Raw genomic sequence first — 20565 nt, forward strand, 5'->3', positions numbered from 1 at the left:
AACTTACTTTAAATGATATTAAAACCTCTATTAACAGTAATTATTTACCTGAATTACTTTTCTAGACTAAAATTCGACCTGAGAACGAAGTAATACTTATTAAGGATGGTATAGTTAATTAGAAAATACGTATAAAAGTGTTCAAGCTCGGATGAAATACCAAAGTAATTTGTTAGCGTCTACTGCTAAGAAATTAGGAAAATCAGCAAGAAAATCAACAATTGAAATTTATCAACGTAACTTGTTAGTACGCACAAGCTTAAGCCCTTCTAGTTGTCAGCGAGAACGAAATCAAGAAATAGGTTTAAGCGCGCCTTAAGGTTAGGCTGACTTCTAACCCAAAAGTAATCTTTTGATGTACTTTGTTAATTAGTTAAAGTACAATACTTAGACTTCATTAATTAAAAATCGAAACAGGTAAGTTTCCGATTTAATAAATGCTTGTTAATTTAGAAGTATCCCGAAAACTAACTTCGCTGTAGTTTTTCAGTGTGGATTGTCACAATTTCGTTAAAAAACTGAAAATTTTTTAATGCTTTTCTATGCGACGCTAACCCTAAAAACTGTGAATTTTCCTTAAACATTACGGAAGGGTGTCATGTCATATCTACAAGGGCCTACCGGCCCTGTAGAATTCCTTCACTTTTCATGACTTTAATCTTTAAATGACAATTATATATCCCTAATGTTTCAAGTTTTTCCTCGATAACCAGGCATAGTGTCACAATCCTGCGCTTCATCTCCAGATTTCATCAGAGCTATCAAAATCTTTCTAAACATTTCCTCAATTCATCTTTGATTACGGATTTTTCAAACATCGAAAGTAAAATACGGGATTTCTTATAAATGTGAGACCCCTCGGCAAGCAGTGAAATGGGCGTCCCTGTTACACCCTCCCAAGGTGAAATACGGAGGGGATGAACGAGAGGTTAGTTAGGACAGATGTAAGTTGTAATATGGATTATGGAATTCAATTTACAGAGCAAAATTTAAGTAACTGCACACTGCATTAAAATTTTAAAAAATCATACCTGCATGGTTTTATTGAAATTACGTCCTTGCTTTGATGGCCATAAGAATTTCCGGTTTAAATTAACTTCCTTTTACTGCCTTTCACTGAATATATCCTGTGATTTCCCCCCTTTTTTCAGGACTAATTTTGTCAATGTTAACAATGTATTTATAAAAGTCTTTCTGCACTAAAATCTAATTCCATGAGTTTCCCTGATCTTCATACGGTCCATTTGTAAATTTTCAGACTATATCTGATATTCATATGGTCAATTTGTAAATTTCACGGCTTTCTACGATCTTCTAAGGCCCATCCTCGTTGGTAGCCTCCGTCCCTAAACTGATAAATCAGCTAAATTTACAATATTAAAGTCAATAATTTAAAATGTTCATATTAAAATTTAACAACAAAATTCAAAGGTGTTTTAAATTATTTTACGCGGCCATTATGCAGCCCAAATATGGACAGGGTGTAGTACTTACTTGTTATTAATAATAGAACGTGTACAAAGAAAATTTGTTCAGCTATTATACGACAAGTTCTTAAAGAATAGGCATTATGACTACATAAATATTTTGAAAGAGCAATTCTTAACAACCATAAAAAACGTTTTACCTATTTAGATGTGAGTTTTATTTTTAAAATAATATCAAATCATATAGACTGTAAGCAATTGATGAACAAAGTTACATTTAAGGTACCATATAAGAATTTCCGAAATCCAGAAATCTTTAGTACAGGTAATTCACACAAGTTACAATTGAATCCGATGATTCGAATGCAAAATACCGTTAACGCGGAAATGCAAATTTTTAGCCATTTATACATATTCTAAAAAAAATTTTTACATCGGTATAGAAAATTAAAAATTGTAATTACGACAACGAACAATAATTAGAAATTCCAACACTATTTTGATCTGTTTATAATCAATTTTAATTAACGCAACAAAGAAAATAATTTATTAATATAAGACGTCTCTGTACTTCTATAAAAAGTGTATTTATACATGTTGTTGTGCAGAGGAAATAAAATTATTATTATTATTATTATTATTAGTTTCTGCTCAATTTTTAAAACAACTTATAGCAAGACGGGATCGTGGTTTGTGCATTCCTGGGGTAGAGCAACTGACACCGATAAGCAACTAGTATGGGGTCAAAAGCATAATTGCTACGAGCACGAGTCCTTTACAAATAAGTACCGTCTCATATTGGTCCAATTATATTCGAGGAACGTCTCTTCATGGAAGCCTCATTTAAAACAGAGACCATGAGTGCTTACTATGAACCATTCCCTTATCTCTTCCTGTGATACGTACGACTCGACCGTGGGCTGCGTTCAACAACCCTCAAATGGTAAAGGTTTTTTTCTTCTTCATACTTTGGTTTATTTTCAATGGAGTTTTTCTATTTTTCAATGCATTTTTGTTGTATTATTCCGTCTGATTTGATTTCAAAAATTATTTGGCTTAATTTAAATCATTCAAAGTAATAATTATTTTCTGGTAACTTGGGAAATTTTGAAATTTTCTGCATTATCAGGCAAACATTTCACTGCTCGCGTACAAATTATTAGTCCCCATTACAATTGGAGTCATGAAACGGATAAGAACGAAATAACCTGATTCTCCAGACGATTAATTCGCTACCGTACCAATTAACAAATTGACATGAAAACCGGAAGAGAAAATATCTTTCAACCAAAAAAATCGAACTTCGTTTCGAGTTGTTCAATGCAGCCAAGGAAGGTCATGCCTCTATTCTCTTAATTGGTAAAACTTGAATGTTACTTAACAATTTAAAATAAGATGGAGCAAGAATATCCAAACCGTCCAAAATAAGTTTGAGAAGTTAATCTGGCGCTCTCTCAATCCGGATCTTCGAGAAATGCAAAGATACGTGACGGATACCACCACAATAGCCACTATGGTCCAAAGAAAAATTATTGAATCCAGTAATGAAAGTTCCATGGGTTCACTTGTTGAAAAATCTTCATCAATAGGTACTGTACTCAGTATGACTTGGCCAGTTTGATATACAGGAAGGGAAATTTCAAAATGCTTCGGAAGCAATGGTGTAGGCGATGCAAAGATCATTTCAATATCGAAGATCTGAAAAATGTTTTTTGCTAACATATATTTCATTTCTCAACGAAAGCACTTCCATTGCTCTATTTTGCGTGCCAAATTTAGAAAGAAAAAGTTGAAGTAGCCTCGTGTACAATTAAACTTGGGGTTTGCTATTAGTGAATGAAAGCGTGTTTCCAAATGAAAAACAATTTCACTTGACCAATAAAAAGATCTATACTTACACCTAAACGAAGCTCTGCAACATTTTTGTGCCCTTTTACTCTAGATATAGTTTTGTTCAATTGCTGAAGTTCACTCACTGCGTCCTCATAACTTACATACTTTCATCTATATTAAGTTGAGAAATGTTTTTAAAATACGTGTGCCCAGGAGTTCTTAATAACCCCCGTTCGGGGGGAAGTACGAAACTTGCCATAGAGCTAATGGTAAAAATCGCAAACAACAAGATTTTGTCGTTGCGTATATAAAGGACTAGCCTGTTGATGGACATACAACTTTACAGTAGATTGTAGTAGTATCTATACTCCTTGGTTTTCGTTCCAAAACTTCCGTTGGCTGGGATCTCCGTCGAAAAGAAGAATGGCGAGTATGTGGACGTAGAAACACGATGGAATTCTTATATTAAATCAATTTGTCCATACCGTTTTAATTTAACCACGGAATTCTCACTCACACATATCACAAGAAAACATCGCAAAGCCAACTTCTTAGCCAAGGCTTAATTTCCCACCGCGCCGACAGACGCGACTCGCGAGCCATTTTCGCTCCCAAAATCACAAGATAAAAGTAGTGCTAAACCGGAAAATGGTAAATTAATGCACGCGGGCGCTAAACATTGGGGTAATTATTTCTTTGGGAGTTAAGCGGTGTATAAATCCGCTGAGCTTTACGGCGAAACTTTGTTGTTACGGACCTTTTAACCAGTTTCGTACTTCCCCCCCGAAAGGGGGTTATTATGAACTCCTGGTGTGCCCAAATGTAACATTCTCAATTGTACAACTCGATTGGAATCGACATCAAATTTGGCGAATATTTTTTTTAGATTATTGGACTCGAAAACTCAATACATTAATTAAATTTCTATTCATTGAATAAAATTTAAAGGTATTTTAGAAATGCTAAGCAAGGTAGATATTTAGAAAACTATGATATTTCTATATCAATTGAGGCTTATGTCGACTATTTTCATTTCAGGATTCTAACCAAAATCTAAGTAATATTGGAAAAAGGGACTAAATAAGGACATTAAGGGGACCTTGTGGGAACGCTGACATATTTAGCTAATCCATATGAGTTTTTCAATTATGTTTCGAATAAGTCTTCATTTCAAAAACCTCAAATATCATTAATAAATGCAGAATTCAAACAAGTTCATGATTATTTGCACACTCGTGTTTTACACATGAAAAACAACAAAGTATAAACCTTACGTGACACTTTTCGTATACATAAACAACGTCAGTGCTATGAAAAAAATAGTTTCAACGTAAGGATCAAAGAGTTGATTTTCGCCAAAGTTTTTCGGTAAATGTAAATCATTGTCCTGCGAAATGTAATTTATTTTTTAGATTCTCATTTTCATGATAATGTTCTTCTAATTACCAATACTGCGCTGAACCTCAGGCAGGTATTGTTGGCCGGAAGTGTTTCACACATTTATGGACGTTATTCTCTAATACTTAAAAGAATAATTGGTAAATAGGTTGTTTAAAACGCAATTTCAAAGAAAGGATGGTCAGAATGATGGAACTCAATGATCTGGTTCAAGTGTATTTGATTATATGGGATAACAAAAGTGAAATGCATAATTTCCCTTCATATTTCGCAGTATTAACTACCCAATTGGGGACTGTATACTTTATGGCACCTTCTTAATGTTTTGTTAGGTGAACCTCTTTACTAAAAAGGTCTTTCTTTAAAATTAATGTAAAATTGTGCAAGCGTGTTTAAAGAATTGAAGAAATATTTAGAATACTTCGATACGTCTATCTCATTCCCTTTGTAAATCAATCAAAAACATTCTAAATATTAAAAGCCGAAATGTATGAAAACTAATGGGCAAATCTCATGGTAACGTTAATCAAGTGCGCCTGAACATATCGTAGGCATCTAATCCATTATCATCGATAGAGTCAAGATGTATGAACGTGGCGAATGGCTAGGGTTACGATAAACATATCTAGCTTCTCTATGGCGGGGTTACATCAGAGGTTCACGCAATTGCAAGGTTACATCAGAGGTTCACGCAATTGCGAGGTTACATCAGAGGTTCACGCAATTGTGAGGTTACGTCAGAGGTTCACGCAATTGCGCTTCTTCTTATCACTTTGCTAATTCTTCCGACAGATTCAGAATACGTGATAAACTCTTACGCTGCTCGAGAGCGTCTGTTAAAATTTTCCAAAGAGCCGCATCTAAAATTCTAATTTCGCCAACGGCCTAAACTTTAATCATTTTCTCTAAGGTAATTAGCATCGATTAGTTACATCTAAAGGTTATGAGGTTTGTGTTTAACGAAAGCATTTCATGTTTTAAGCAATTTTATAATCAAGACAAATATTTCAACATTTAGAATAAATACAGTTTCGCGTGTTAAATTTTAATGATGACTTCAGGTCCGTCGTTTTAATTAGATTTTCAAATTTTCGAGAAAAAAGTCATTTAGTATATTCAATAAGCTATTTAGTTTATACCTACAATCATTAAGTTAATGCGTAAAGTCATTAGTCAAAACCAGTAATAGATTTTGCACTACTTGGATTGTTTAAGAAACCCTAGACTTCATACTGATTATGATTTATAATAAAGGCTTAGTTCGTTGCTAGCCCTCCCGCTTCTCCTTCCACACGTCCAATTGGCTATTCAGATACATAGAACAACCATTCTTCCTAGGTTTAAAGGTTCAGAATAGGCAAAGATAATTTGACTACATTCGGATTCGACACCAATGGAACGTGGGAATCTTGGCAAAGGTTGCTCTGTCAATATCACATGGTTTCTAAGTTCAAATACATTATGCATGACGAGACTGGTGACGGTTTCATACGTCCTCTACTTTAATTTAAGTAGAAAGACACAGAAAATGTCCTATTAAAGATCCCAAGTGGAAGAAATCTATGTATTACTGGTAATGCATTAAGGGGCTAAATAAGAATTTTCGGAACGTTAATTATGTTTTTAAAATATCTGAAGCGTACAAAATGGAAAATACATTTATCGTCTCTCTCTCTATCTCTTTTGTAAATGCGAAGTAGATTAAGAGTTGATTACCTGAGTTATTTTTGTTAGGATCTCACTTATTTTCGTAGCTAGACCGCCATTTTCATATAAAGGGGCATAGTGAAACCACGGAGCTGTATTGTAGAAATCATTATTTATGGGTTATTTGGTCCGTTAAATATAATAACATAAATAATTGAAGAATAATTTATGTTTTTCGGTACTATTGTCGTGGTGTTTACGTGTAGTACTATTCTTATTTATAAGGTTTTTAATAATGGTGGTTCTTTTCTTTATTAATACTTCTTCTGACAAAAAAACCTCTATCTTCCGAAGGAGGAAACTAAATACAATGAGCCACTGACTTGGCGAAACCGGCGTACACCCGGTTCTTTGAACATATAGTCAAAGGCCAGGCATCTGAGCGACAAAGATTGAACGAATACGACACATGTCGGCGATCCTACCCTATAGGTGGCGTTTGCTTCGTGTCCGTCGGAGGTGTCTTAACCCCAACACCCTTTTCCGTCACCTTCCAGAAAAACTCATTTCCATCGTTTATTAATTACATATTGAGCCTTTATTCTTGGTATCCATGCCGAGGACACTGATAGGTACCCAATAGAATTGAAACCAATACCAAAAAGAAGATTACTCACTGACTAAAGGTGTGGGACAAAAGTCTTACGTCATTTTGTCAAGTCGTTTGGAGTTTCGATCTTTACGGTCAAATTTTAAAGTGACACTTCTCCAAGTAGCACTTAGCGTAAATAGAAGTAATATTGTTAAGCACAGGACATAGTTTTTCTTTTACTTTCATTGTCATTAAATATAAATTCAAAATTTTTGTAAATCCAAAACTCGATAACTTAAATATGCATTAATTATGATAATTAGTTTCAATTGAAAAGCAAACGATGTGATTATTTACAACGAAAACAGTCTATGAAATAATCAGAAAAAATTGTTTAAAAACAATGTAAAAATTTCGAAATGCCTTCGACCAGAAGTGCAACAACTGACAGTACGTTTCCATAAAGGTAAACGGTGAAAATGGGCGATAGAAAGCTCAGGCTCAATCCCTTCGCGTCTTGTAATTGCTCTTTTTCCGTGTCAAGAACGTTTCGGTGATCAAAGAATACATTCCTCATTCTGGGTTCAAATTGACTCGTTTCAACTATTCGTCCAATGCTGTCGACAAGTAAATGATTATTAAAAATAATGGTCGGACGCGATTTGCTATTGTCATGCTGACACTGTAATAGACCTAATTCTAATTCAAAGAAATAATACCCTAGGCTTACATATAACTTATATTTTCAAGGACATTTGCCGGCAGTTTCTTGTTGAAGTACATGAGCCCACTAACAATTTCATAAAGGCTTTCTCCAACGTAAAATAACCTTTTTCGTCTAGCCAATATCCAAGCTAACATCTCAATCATGGAATCAACGACTTGGTCTTCGCAAAATAGCAAAGCAGTTCCTTTTAAAAATTTCCCTTGAAACTTGGCGTCGGGATTCAAAAAATAGTGCCCGTTTATAGCCATTCTCTCTCGAAGCTTGGTGTACGTCGAATTTGATGCCTAATAAAAATCAATGAAACAAATGAGGAAAGAATTTTTATCGTAGTTTGGTATGGTTTCTTTAAATGAACACACCTCTGTCGCCGCCTTAAAGTTTCCACCATGAATATATGGTTCCAATTTGGGTTTTCTCAGCAAATCTTCAATGGAGTTAACAGGATCTGAACGCGAAATGACCATTTCTATCTTCATGGAACAATAATAGCACCATATCAGGACAAACGACGCCACAGTCCACGCTTTGGTCCCATTGAACCGAATTCCCATTCGACAGAACGGTTTTTTGTGGTGTCGCATTCGACCGAACGTAGCCAAAAGGTGCGATTTTATTATAGTCCCATCGGACCGAAATTCTATTGAACTGGAAGAAGACATACTGTGTGGTTTTGCATTAAATATATTTTTAATTTCACAACTTATTTTTTGTTAAAATAAATGTGAGTTGAAAATGTATTACTGCACTTATTTTAACTACGTTTTAATTACGGCGAACCTCACCTACCCTAGCCTACCCTAACCTAACCTAACCCAACCCAACCTTGTTTGGAGATAAAAATATTATTTATATGAGTATTAAAAGCCCGCCTCTTACCACGAACAATTTATTAGCAATAATAGAAATATTTGGAAAAGATGTCAGATAATTAATTGGAGAATATTTTGGAAAAGGTGGCAGCTAATTTTAGGAGAATGTTTTGGAAAAGGTTACAGCTAATTAAATGGAGAATATTTTGGAAAAGGTGGCAGCTAATTAATAGGAGAATATTTTGGAAAAGGTGGTAGCTAATTAAAAGGAGAATATTTTGGAAAAGTTGGTAGCTAATTAAATGGAGAATATTTTGGAAAAAGTGGCAGCTAATTAGTAGGAGAATGTATTGGAAAAGGTGGCAGTTAATTAATAGGAGAATATTTTGGAAAAGGTGGCAGCTAATTAGTAGGAGAATATTTTGGAAAAAGTGGTAGCTAATTTAATGGAGAATATTTTGGAAAAGGTGGTAGCTAAATAAAAGGAGAATATTTTGGAAAAGATGACAGCTAATTAGTAGGAGAATATTTTGGAAAAGGTGGCAGCTTATTTATAGGAAAATCTTTGGAAAAGGTGGCAGCTAATTAATAGGAGAATATTTTGGAAAAGGTGATAGCTAATTAAAAGGAGAATATTTTGGAAAAGGTGATAGCTAATTAAAAGGAGAATATTTTGGAAAAGGTGGTAGCTAATTAAAAGGAGAATATTTTGGAAAAGGTGTCAACGAATTATTTCAACCAAACCAAACCAAACCAAACCTAATCTAACCTAACCTTCGGACGATTGGGATTTCGGTCCATCGGGAATATAGCCATTGGGCTGGAAATCTAAAATCATTGCGGGATATTCGGTCGAATGGGATTTCGGTCCATTGGGAATTCGGTTGAAAGGGAAGATACCGAGTCCACGATTCAAGCAAAATCCTCGTCGGTAATCTCCGTCCCAAAACTAATAAATCAGCTAGATTTTCAATATTAAATTCAGTCATTCAAAACATTTTTACATAAACACAAAAGTTTGTCAACGAATTTCCTATTTAAATGCGTTTTCAATTATTTCACTAAATTTTAACCTCTTCGAGTGACGATGATAACACTGAGAGGTATTAGACTGGAAGTATATGTGTGTGTGTGTCTGTCTGTCACCTTGTTCGCATTTGGTTATATACCCCCACTGCAGACCCGTACTTACGCAAACAGATCTTGATTAACTCTTGGTAAATTTGGATTAGTACTTAACAATTTAAAACAAGGTGGAGTAAGAATATCCAAACCGTCCGAAATGAGTTTGAGAAGTTAATGTGGCGCTCTTCCAACCCGTACCTTCGAGAAATGCAAAGATACGTGACGGATACCACCAAAATGGCCACTATGGTACAAGGAAAAATGACTGAATCCAGTAATAAGAGTTTCATGGGTTCACTTGTTGTAGAATCTTCATCACGTGGTACTGTACTGAGTATGACTTGTCCAGTTTGATATAAAGAAAGAGATGCATGAAAAAGCTTTGTAGTTTTTGGTTCCGGGATAAAGGATACCACGTGTGTGTCCAAGAGCTGAATAAAAAAGTTTCGGGCTAACTTACGCAGAACTACGCCTATTTCATTAATAGTAAATAAAAGCACAAAGTAATGAAAAATGGGTATCATTTGCTCTCTTTTATACGCTAACATGGCGTGTGCAATTTAGAATCACGAATGTAGAACAAGTAGACCATTCCATTCATATCAGAAGAGAAGCAAACAGCACGCGAGGTGGAGACCGAATTATTGGGTTAAGAATCACCGCTAGTGGCAGCGCGAGTCGACTAGCCTCTCGTGTGTAGTGAACGTGGGCATTGCCTCTAGAATGAGGGAAATAACCCAAGAGGGCGGTTTCCGCCAGTGTGCGTGGTTTTCTCTGCAATTATTTAAAGGAATGGTCTTCGAACATTGTTACAGATTCATGTTCGATTAAACTAAGTGAATGAAAACGTGTTTCCTAGTCAAACCCTAATTCACGCGACCAATGGGGGTAGAAAACAGCAGTTAGATCTCTATACATACATCTAATTCGATTGCTGTAAGCACGTTGATCTCGTGTCTAACAGAAATACTTTTGTTCAATTTCCGAAGGGCACTCACTGTTTCCGTTGAACTTACGAATTTCCATCTGTATTAAGTTGAGACAAATTTTTAAAATACGGGTGGGCAAATGTGTCATTTTCAAAAGTAAACCTCAAATATCAGTAATCATTGCGGAAACAAGCAAGGTATCTGATAATTTGTACAATCGTGCGTTACACAAAGTATAAACCTTACGTGACACTTTTTAAATACGTAAACAAAATTTGTGTTATGACAATAAGATTTTCAGCGTATGGATCAAAGACTTGATTTTTCCCGGTGTTGTCCAATAAATGAAACATTCGTGTCTGCGAAATATCATTTATTTTACAGGGTCGCATTTGCAGAATATCGTTCTCTTACTTACGTAATGTAGGCCAAACCTCAGGCATGTATTGTTGGCCGGTAGTGTTTCGCACATTTTCTGACGTTATACTCTACTACTAAAAAGAATAGTTGTTTAGTAGCAATAATCAGCGCGCATTTCTCAATTACGCATTATTTCTTTTAAAAATGCGCAATTTCAAAGTACGGATGTTCAGCATGGTGCAATTCAATGGTCAGGTTCACGTTTCTTTGATGACATTCACGGGTTTACAAAAGTGAAATGGATGTTACGCTTTTAGCTTTCGTATTATGAACTGCGCAATTGGGAACTGTACTACTTGATGGCATCTTTTTAATAATTTGATAGGAAAACTTCTTTTTAAAAATTTCATTCTTTAAAATTCGTTCAATTTAGTTCGCATCAACTTCATCAAGCGTAAGTAAAGAATTTTAGAAGTATTTACAGTCCTTCAATTCGTCTATTTAGGATATTCTGAGCTTTTTTCTGGCTCCCTTAATCAAGTGGGCCTGAACATATCGTTGGCTTCTACTGCATTATCGTCGATAGTGTTAATATGTACGCGGAGATCGGTTATAGTGCTACCAGAAACATCTAACCCCACATTGACGGGACTTCCGATAAGTTTTCGCAATTGCGCTTTTACTCATAATTTATCGGGAATCGATTCATCAGAAAACCCTTGGGGACTTTTCAGTGATCCATGAAGTGAAGAGAGTTTGCCATACATTGTCACCAAACTGATAAACTTACCGCTGGATTTTATTTGACGTTACATATCTTAACCGGCAGCGTTGATCCGAGAGCTCGAGCAAATCTTTGGTAATACTTTCAACGGTTCGAGAAACGTGATAAACTGTTACTTTGCTCGAGAGCGTCTGATAAAAATTGCCAAACGCTTTCATTTCGCTAAAGGCCAAAACTTTAAACATTGTTTCCAAGGTAATTAGCATCGATTCCGAACATCTAAAGGTTGTAATGTTAGTTTTAAACGAAAGAATTTTATATTTAAAACGATTTTAGTAAAGACAAATATTTCAACATTAATGATAAATACAATTTTGTGTGTTGTAAAATTATTCTGGCTTCGTTTTGATTAGATGAGCGGTTTTTCAATTTCGCCCTAACTATTATCGAGAGAAAAATATTTTAGTTAAAGCCTGAAAGTCTTTTGGCAAAACCAGTAATACATGCATTTCTTCCACTTGTAATCTTCAAGAAGCCCTAAACTCCATGCTAATATATGAAAGAAGCTCGAAGCTAGAGGCTTAAATCTTTACCAAACCACCCGCTCCTCGATCATTCTACACATCTCATTGACTTTGAACGTTTATAAGACAACCGTTGATCCTGGGTTTATTCGTTCAGAACACGCAAAGAAAACTGGTTTACATTCGGGTTCGACACTCATAGGTCGTAAAAATCTTGGCAAAGGTCGCTCAATGAGTCAATGCATGACGTGAGGGTTGACGGTTTTTACACATCCTCCTCTTTAATTCAAGGAGAAAGACACACAAAAATGGCCTATTAAAGATTCCAAGTAAAAGAAATCTATGTAATTTTGGTAAAACATTAAGGGGCTAAATATGACTTTCGGAACATTAAGTTAAATTTTTAAAATACTCGAAGCGTACAAAATGGAAAATACAATTATGGTCTCTCTCTCTTTGACATGCCAAGTAGATTAAGTCTTGATTACTTGTGTTATTTTGTTAGAAACTCTCTTTATTTTTATAGATAGACCTCGTTTCGGGTCTCTGGTATTTTAGCAATGCGAAATTTAATTGCACAGTATTGCTAATTTTTACGACTATGGTGTCCTTTATTAAGAAAGCCAGCGAGCACGGCATTGTAAAGATGTACATTGAATTGAAAATCCCGACATATAACCAACTTGGAGTGGAGAAATTTAAACTGTCCTTTCTTGTCTTAATGCTTGGAAGCAGTATAGCTCTGTTAGTTTTTATCATCATTTTTATCTGTAAATTGAGGGAGAAAAAACACGACTCAAAGATAAGATAAGCATTCAAATAACAAAAATGAAAATTTCTGTTCCATTCATTTTCGTGTCAGTTCAAGCGCACTTTGTTACGCAATGTTTTAAAGGAAAAATGAAATGCTTCCACATAGTTATCCTTCAAAATATGCAGTATGTTCACGGAAATTTTTCTGAATGATGTAAAAACCTGTTCAAGGCTGTAAACTTTCTGCGCAATAAAAACTAGTTTCTAAAAACAGACTAATAAACATGATTATTTCATTATCCTATATGAAGAATTATATTAGCTGTACATTTACGCAAGAGATGATATAGCCATTGTTAAGGCGGTTTTTAAAATAATGCTACACCTCATTGAAAAATACTATTTCTGCAACATCAATTACTAAATCCAAAATCCATCTTCCAAATATTTTAAGAGCAATTTTAATATTTCCAGCTGTACTGTTTTGGTCTAATCTGGTAAACAAGTTAGTATTAACCCTACAGTTATAGACTCGAAGAATTTATGTTCTTAATGCTCAATTGAACTTTGTCAGTTAACCTTGCTTGTACTTCTGTTTATGAATTGTTAGTTTCAGATTTCAGGGAAATAAAATCAGCCACTCGTTCAGTTCGTTTCGAGTCGTGGTTTTTAATTATTATTTCACAGTTACTAACGTTGTTTTCAAATACCACGTATTTCTTAGCAGCCATGGTTACCAAATGCATCGATCTTATACATACAACCATAAGTTTATCATGCCTCTAAGTAGAGAAATGGCTGCTACTCATGTGGCAATAGTGTTTGTCTGGCTCCCTTTAATGAAACCCTATACTCTCTCCGTATTAATCATTTATCACCTCAACTTCAATACAAAATTGTACTGCCTAGCCGAGCGTTTCTTTTATCCCTTTTAGTATGTTTCAGGACTGAAACCGCCTTTATCTCACGAGAGAGAGGGATTTTGGGGTTGCTCAAGTAAAATTCGTTCCCCCAATGCCTGCCTATACGAAACGTAAAAATCTCCTTTATCCCATTGGATGATTTTTTTTTTTCACGTGACCCATTTAGTAATCGTCTCGACCGCTTGGTGGCTGCACCGCGACAGAAATTTCATATTTTCTCTCTTCGGTATACGAGTTCTGACGTCACAGTAGCCTGCCTAAGATGCCCAGTTGTAACCCATTTTTTTGTACTTAGAGGCATGATAAACTTATGATACAACCGATATTGGAAGAGAAAACTGGACGCTTATTCCACGCAAAAACTATGGCACGTGCAATGTGAAATTTGGAGTCATGCATGTCTATGTCATCCAAAAAATAATCTCAACACGTAAGTGTCGAAACTGATATGAATATCTGTTTCTCTTCTGAAAAATCAGGGTCACCTTTGCAACGTCGACAAAAATAGTAAAACCCGTCGTTAAACAAAAGAGTTCGTTTGTGGGAAAGAAAATTGCTTGTTTCTAAACGGTCGCAAGTACTACCAAGTATTATTTTATATCCTTTATAACCCGGATTAAAAGTTCATATTAAATGTAGCCGAGATTATTGACTAGGTAATGGAAAATGCATACTTGACGTAACGTTCATTTTCTCGTCGCGGAGTTGTGGTTTTCTTAACAATTATTTTCATGGTTCAGTCCCCATTTTTTGCCGCCTCGTGAATCGATTTCAACGCAGAAATAGAGAATCTTACACTTTCTTTATTTCCAGAAAGGCAGCGTTATGAACGCGACAAAAATTGCCAGATTTGTTGTAACGTTATCCAATTATCTCACTCTTAAAGATGAAAATGGACTAATATTCGAGGGATATCTTGGACCAATTATCAATCCAGTGCTACGGAATTTAGAAAAGAGGTGAGTATAAAAGTCCTTAATCCTCCTCCTTTAACCAGTGGGGAGGGAACTTGCAAACTCTACGCAGAAGGATTTGTTCCCAGGTTCTTCTTTTGGTGCTAGAGTTCGGGATCGAATCCGGGACACTCTTGTTGCGCTACCCCCACTACCACAATGTATATTATAAACAAGCTGGTCCAGCAACCAGAACATTTTGCACACCCAATCAATTTATAGGACATTGGTCCAGTGAGGCAATGACCCCTATAAGTGTCTCAAAGTTATCTTATTTCCGTCCCTGCTTAAAATAAAACCGACGAAATAAATCACAGCTAGAAAAGGTTGAATTAGGGCGGAAATAACTCAAATACTTTGAGCCTCCTGGAAATTTGCGAGAGCGGAAATAAGCAGAAAACTTGAAATGTATCCAGGGACACTATTCTCTCAAAATTTCCATGATTAAATACCAAATCCAAATGTAAACATTAGGGTTGGTTCCATAAGGAGAGAGAGCTTAAAACCCTTTTCTCTAACCCAAATCCAAATCGACATTTGAATCTCCCGCCAAACATTTCACCATCTCAAATTATTCTCTTATTTCTTTAACCCAAATCGACATTTGAATCGCCCGCGAAACACTTACCCAAATGTAGTCACTTCCTCTTTCATTGCATAATTTTATTTCAGAATAAATTACACTAAGGCAGTAAATTAATTACCTACGATAAATCAATTTATTACTTTAAAATTAGAATTTTATTCATTATAAAACTAAGCTTTTCCTGAAGGTTTTGAACCGTTTAATTGAAATTATTTAAACTATTAGTGATGATCAATTGGCCAATATCGTAAATTAACCGATGTCAATACCAATTTATTTAAAATCAATGAAACGAAAATATCAATATCAAACAATTATCCACTGGAAAAGATATCAAGCTATTCTTTAATTTATATTTCTCAGCTTAAGTTTCAAAAAAAAGATGAATTTTATTATTTTCTGACACCAAAATGGGCAGCTTCTTTGCATAATTCCCGAAGCTTTTCTATTCCAAAATAGAAACGTTAACGTTTTGTGATATTAAAGGAGAAATATAAATATAATTTTCGTTTCTTTTAAACTAGTTTCTATAAAGGAACTTTAATCAAATGGCCATTTGTATGAGTACACTTTCCGATAATGGATTTTACTAATCTAGACAATTACTACGTCTTCTAATTAATATTTTATAAATACTACCTGAATATTTTTTTTAAATATGAAAGATTATATTTCTATTTCAGATTAATGAGTTAAAAAAATTGGTATCCATGTTTCAGTTAAGCTTTGATTTTGACATCGGTTAATTTACGATATCGGCTAACGATCCTAGTCAGTTTATAACATTAAATCGGAACTTCAAGTGTCACTAGACAGTATATAACTTCATAATCGAGAGTTAGGAACTTTAAAACAATCTCAACAGGATATCCGTGGTTAAACTTATCATTATATGTGATATTGTAATAAGATAATGTGACGAAGCGGCTCACTGAACGTTGGGCAATGGTCTCAGAGGTTTGCTTGCAATGGTCAAGCTAAAATTCCTCACTAAACGCAATCTTCTAAGGAGCTATTAGTAAAATAATATATTACGAACAAAAATGGTCTCACTTAGACCACAAAAATTATACTTAAATGTCCTAAAATTTTAATGAGAGGTGTATCTAAGAAGGAGATTGACATCCGTTAATTTACAATATTGGCTCGGCTAATGATGCTAATCTTTTTATAAAATTATATCGGAACTTCAAGTAGTAAATAAACAACACTTGAGCTATTAGTAAAAGAATATATTACGAACAAAAATGGTCTCAGTTAGATCACAAAAATTATACTTAGCTTAAAAAATTAATATTTAAATCAAAGTAGAAAATTCAGTTAAGCAAAGGCTTAGAGATGCCGAGTGAAAATATTAGCTTCCCGCGTACATTACTATAGACTCCCGTCTCCCGATAAAGCTGAGGCGCCCCTAATAGCGCGCGGTTCTTCACAGCTGCAATCTCCACTCGGTATCATCTTAAGCTTAAAATACGAGGTTACCTACGTGCATAATATCGAATCGCCGTGATAGCGAGGCGCCTAGGCGATCTTCTCGAGCCCCGAACATCGCTCGAAAGAGTCGAAAAGCGAACAACCTCGTCCGAGGGATCAGCCACTGGCGTATTCCCCCGGTATTACCTCTTACGAAGTTTTAATGAAGAAAATTCGGGCGATATGCCTTTAATCCGTTCTAATATTGAAATAAAAACTGTAAAAAGTAATCCCGAGTGTATTTCCGCGTTAAATGGCGTTATACGCTTCCCATCTTACACCCTCAGAAAGACTTTATTACAGAGTGGCTTCTCCCTCGTCAAATTTTCCGTATAGAGTAATATTTTGCAAACGCCATCTAGATGTCGTGTGCTAAATAAAAATTCTGTTTGATAAGCTTGATATAGTCCCCGCCCCTACATAAGAAGTTGATAATCACTATAAAAATCCAATGTAAACTACTTTAAGTAAACCGTTTCGTTCGTTTTTAATTAACACAAAATAAGTATGTCTCGATAACTTCAAGTATATATTACCAAAAACGGATTAATGTAATAATAACTTCGGATCATAGTTTTAGCCCCTGGTACCATCGTCGCAATCTTTTGTATATAGTGGGAAAAAATAGCATTCTTATTTCTATTGTCCTGGTTAAATAATTCGTTAGGACATTGCCCTAGTGATAAAAAAGGCGGACAACAATGCGATATAACTTTTGAAATATTAAAATTAAGTTTTTAAGTAAAGAATATATTTAATTGTTGTTACTTTAAATAGTAGTTTCTTTAAGTATGTGGTTTTTGTTGCTTTTTTTATGTGTGAAGTATGCGAGGATGGTACCAGAGGCTGAAGCTCTAATCCGACTTTCTTATTCCATTAATCCGTTTTTGCGTGGACGAATGTTAATTAACTTACGTTACAATACCTGTAGTAGGTATTTTTTCGATGATCTAAGCAGCTTTTATATTCAGAGAAAATGTGCTGACACGATGTCAGAAGCAACGAAATATTCGCTTCAGTTAATAAACACGTTATTTTGTTTTACAGCTTGAGAAACTATTACGAAGCTGGTATTATGGATTTTCGGGAAAGAGACGATATTGTCAAAGAAGGCGTCCAGTGCATTCAGAAAATGAAGATCGAATTGGAATCCCAGCCTGTTAGCAAACTTGCATTTGGCAACTTGAAACTCCCCTTTTTTGTCTTTTTGCTTGGAACAGGGTTATCTTGGTTTGTTTATGTCATCAGTTTCATCAGTAATATGAAATAAAATTTTTGTAGGCTTACATAAAATTCGCGTGCATATTCCGTAAGATTGAACAGAGCCCAGGACAACAATAAATAAATTGTGGTCCAATGTATGGAAAAATAGCACTACAATATGCGGGTGGTATAATGCCCAAGTCAGTGGGTTCTATGATCGATTTGAATAAAAATGTTCTAAGAATACTTTCCTAAGTTACACCGTTTTCAAGTTATGATTGTAGTGATTAACGGAAAAATAAGAAACTGCTAATTTAAATAAGGTGTTATCAGTAAAATATTTCCATAATAACTGGTTTAAGGTGGTCCTGAGGGTAAAATGCCATAGGAAAATTTTGACTAAAAAATCGTCCATAGAACCCATTTTACTTTCGGTCCTGCCATCCTTTTTTGGAACATTCTGTATAATTAGTGAACACAACAGAATTGTAAAATTTGTAAGTTCTCACATGTAATTTGAAATTTTAAACACGTACCTAATAGCAAAGGTATAAAGAAACTACTGAAAAAAGCAAATGCGCTGTAAATATTTCCATAGTTTCTAGTGCTATGTCTAAAAATCAGAGTCTCAATTTGTTTTAAGATTGTTTGGTTAGCCAGTCAGCGCCCAAATTTGTGACGTCGTCTTTTTCTTATCTCCATTCAAGGTGTTAACATTTTTGGCTATTGTTGCTTATAGAGTTCGTATTGCAAACCGTGTAAATGTTTGTCAGCTTACCTGTCTACTTGTTTTTTCTTCGTATACCACGTGGGCAGTAGCTGCAATAAATAGTGTTATCGTTATCTCACAAACAACGTGAATCACACGTCGTTTGGCCCCTCCTTACTGTCTGTTATTATCTATTTGCATTTGATGGATCCTCTGATTTGTAATTAAATTAATTATGTTACATGTGGTTAATTATTCGCTAAATGCATAATATCCACAAATATGTAGAGTAAATTAGAAATAAAATAAGTTGGGAAACCAAAATAAAGCTCTCCGAGCCGAGACGAATTTATTTTCCAAACACCGGTCCGCCAGCCAATGAGACAAACCGGAAATACATAGTTCTAATCGGCGAGATATTGCCATGATCATTTGTAAAGTTTAAAGCGTTTAATAATTTCCTGCGTATCCTCAATAATTCTAATGAGGACCTAATATCTATCACTTAAATGTGTATTTAACTTTCGGCTCACTCTGAACCGTTAAGACCTCCTATAAGAGGACATGAAACAAGGTCAATTATGGTTAAGATCTAGGTTATCTTATCTTATAGACCCAGTCGTTTCAACACGTATGGAGAGATGAAGTTTTAACATCCTTATTATTTAATGAAGCTAAAAGTTACGTTTACACTATATATAAATGTAGTAAAGATGAATTAAAAAGTAAACACCAAATTTTAAATGTTAATATCAAAAGATGTTCTTGGAATATTGAGATGTAACAGAGCTTTATAGCTACACACAGGGTTGGCCAAATTACAAGAACCTTAAATTACAAATTACTAATTACAATTACAAATTCTGAATCATTCAATTACAAATTATAAATTACAATTACATATTTGTGATAAACTCAATTACAAATTAAATTATTAATTGAATTATATTTGAAATTGAAATTTCAAATTAATTAGTTGCATTTAATTTGTGACTTAACTCGCGAATTATCAAAAATAAAAACTAATAGAATCTGTTGACTTTCAACAATGTCTTCGTTGTGTTTTAAGGGCCATTTTTGCGTAATTGAAAAGCAGTTCCACCGGTGCGGACGATTGTAGTGGGGTGTTATTCCTTACAAAGATTAGATTGCTTATCATGGAGAAAATTATCAGTGGAGTCAGATCGAATGAGTGCAAAAATTCGGAATTGGTCTTGCTATCGATTGCAGTTGAAAAATAAAATATAGTCTTTGGAGAAAATATTAATTTAACAGTGAACAGTGACTCTGACTCAGTGAGAAATGCCAATGCAATAGAAAGTCACCCAGAGTGGAAAGTACCAGGTTCGAGGGGTCGGTCATTCAACGATATGCCGTACGCTTCTCGCGAAATCGCATTTTTGACAACTACCACTAGAAGTTAACTACAAAATTATCCGAAATCATTGATAAAAATAAAAAATCACGAAATCCGTACCATAAACAAGAGATCCGTAATTAAATTACGAAATCAGTCACATCACAGAAATAGAAATCATGAAGGCAATTGAAAACCAAGGTTTTCTTCAATATGGCAACTTACCCTCTCCTCGAACGCCAAGAGCTACCGTGAGAAAAAAATTTACTCTTCATTGCGTTAAAATGTAGCTTACACTGCAAAGAAGCTATTCGACCTAGCCTTATGCTGTACAAAATTCATACCCACTTAAGATGATACATTTCAGTCAGAGAATCTGATTCATACTACCTCAGCATTTGTTTGCATATTTGTAATTGTAATTGACTAATGTAATTGAATTACTTTTTCAACGTTTTAAAAACGTCAATTACAAAATACCAATTACAAATTACAATATTTGTTCAATTACAA

General features: G+C 34.7%; 2 protein-coding genes across 2 annotated transcripts; both read right to left on the reverse strand.

Annotated features, from left to right (window-relative positions):
* Positions 1-6492: 6492 nt before the first annotated feature.
* LOC149621421 (uncharacterized) lies at positions 6493-8288 on the reverse strand. The gene is made up of 3 exons (XM_089853689.1): positions 7984-8288; positions 7628-7908; positions 6493-7514 (listed from the first exon to the last, which is right to left on the reverse strand). The coding sequence occupies exons 1-3, from the start codon at positions 8281-8283 to the stop codon at positions 7292-7294; spliced, it is 804 nt and encodes a 267-aa protein (XP_089709815.1). The 5' UTR covers positions 8284-8288; the 3' UTR covers positions 6493-7291.
* A 10-nt stretch (positions 8289-8298) lies between these two features.
* Positions 8299-11070, reverse strand: LOC149621422 (uncharacterized). Its single transcript, XM_089853690.1, has 4 exons — positions 10906-11070; positions 10734-10846; positions 10479-10584; positions 8299-9989 (listed from the first exon to the last, which is right to left on the reverse strand). The coding sequence occupies exons 1-4, from the start codon at positions 10957-10959 to the stop codon at positions 9669-9671; spliced, it is 594 nt and encodes a 197-aa protein (XP_089709816.1). The 5' UTR covers positions 10960-11070; the 3' UTR covers positions 8299-9668.
* Positions 11071-20565: the final 9495 nt, after the last annotated feature.

Source organism: Phalangium opilio, unplaced genomic scaffold (genome assembly GCF_054372755.1).
Source record: "Phalangium opilio isolate 3A_F unplaced genomic scaffold, DU_Popi_V2 ptg000204l_1, whole genome shotgun sequence".
In the NCBI taxonomy this organism is placed as follows: domain Eukaryota; kingdom Metazoa; phylum Arthropoda; class Arachnida; order Opiliones; family Phalangiidae; genus Phalangium; species Phalangium opilio.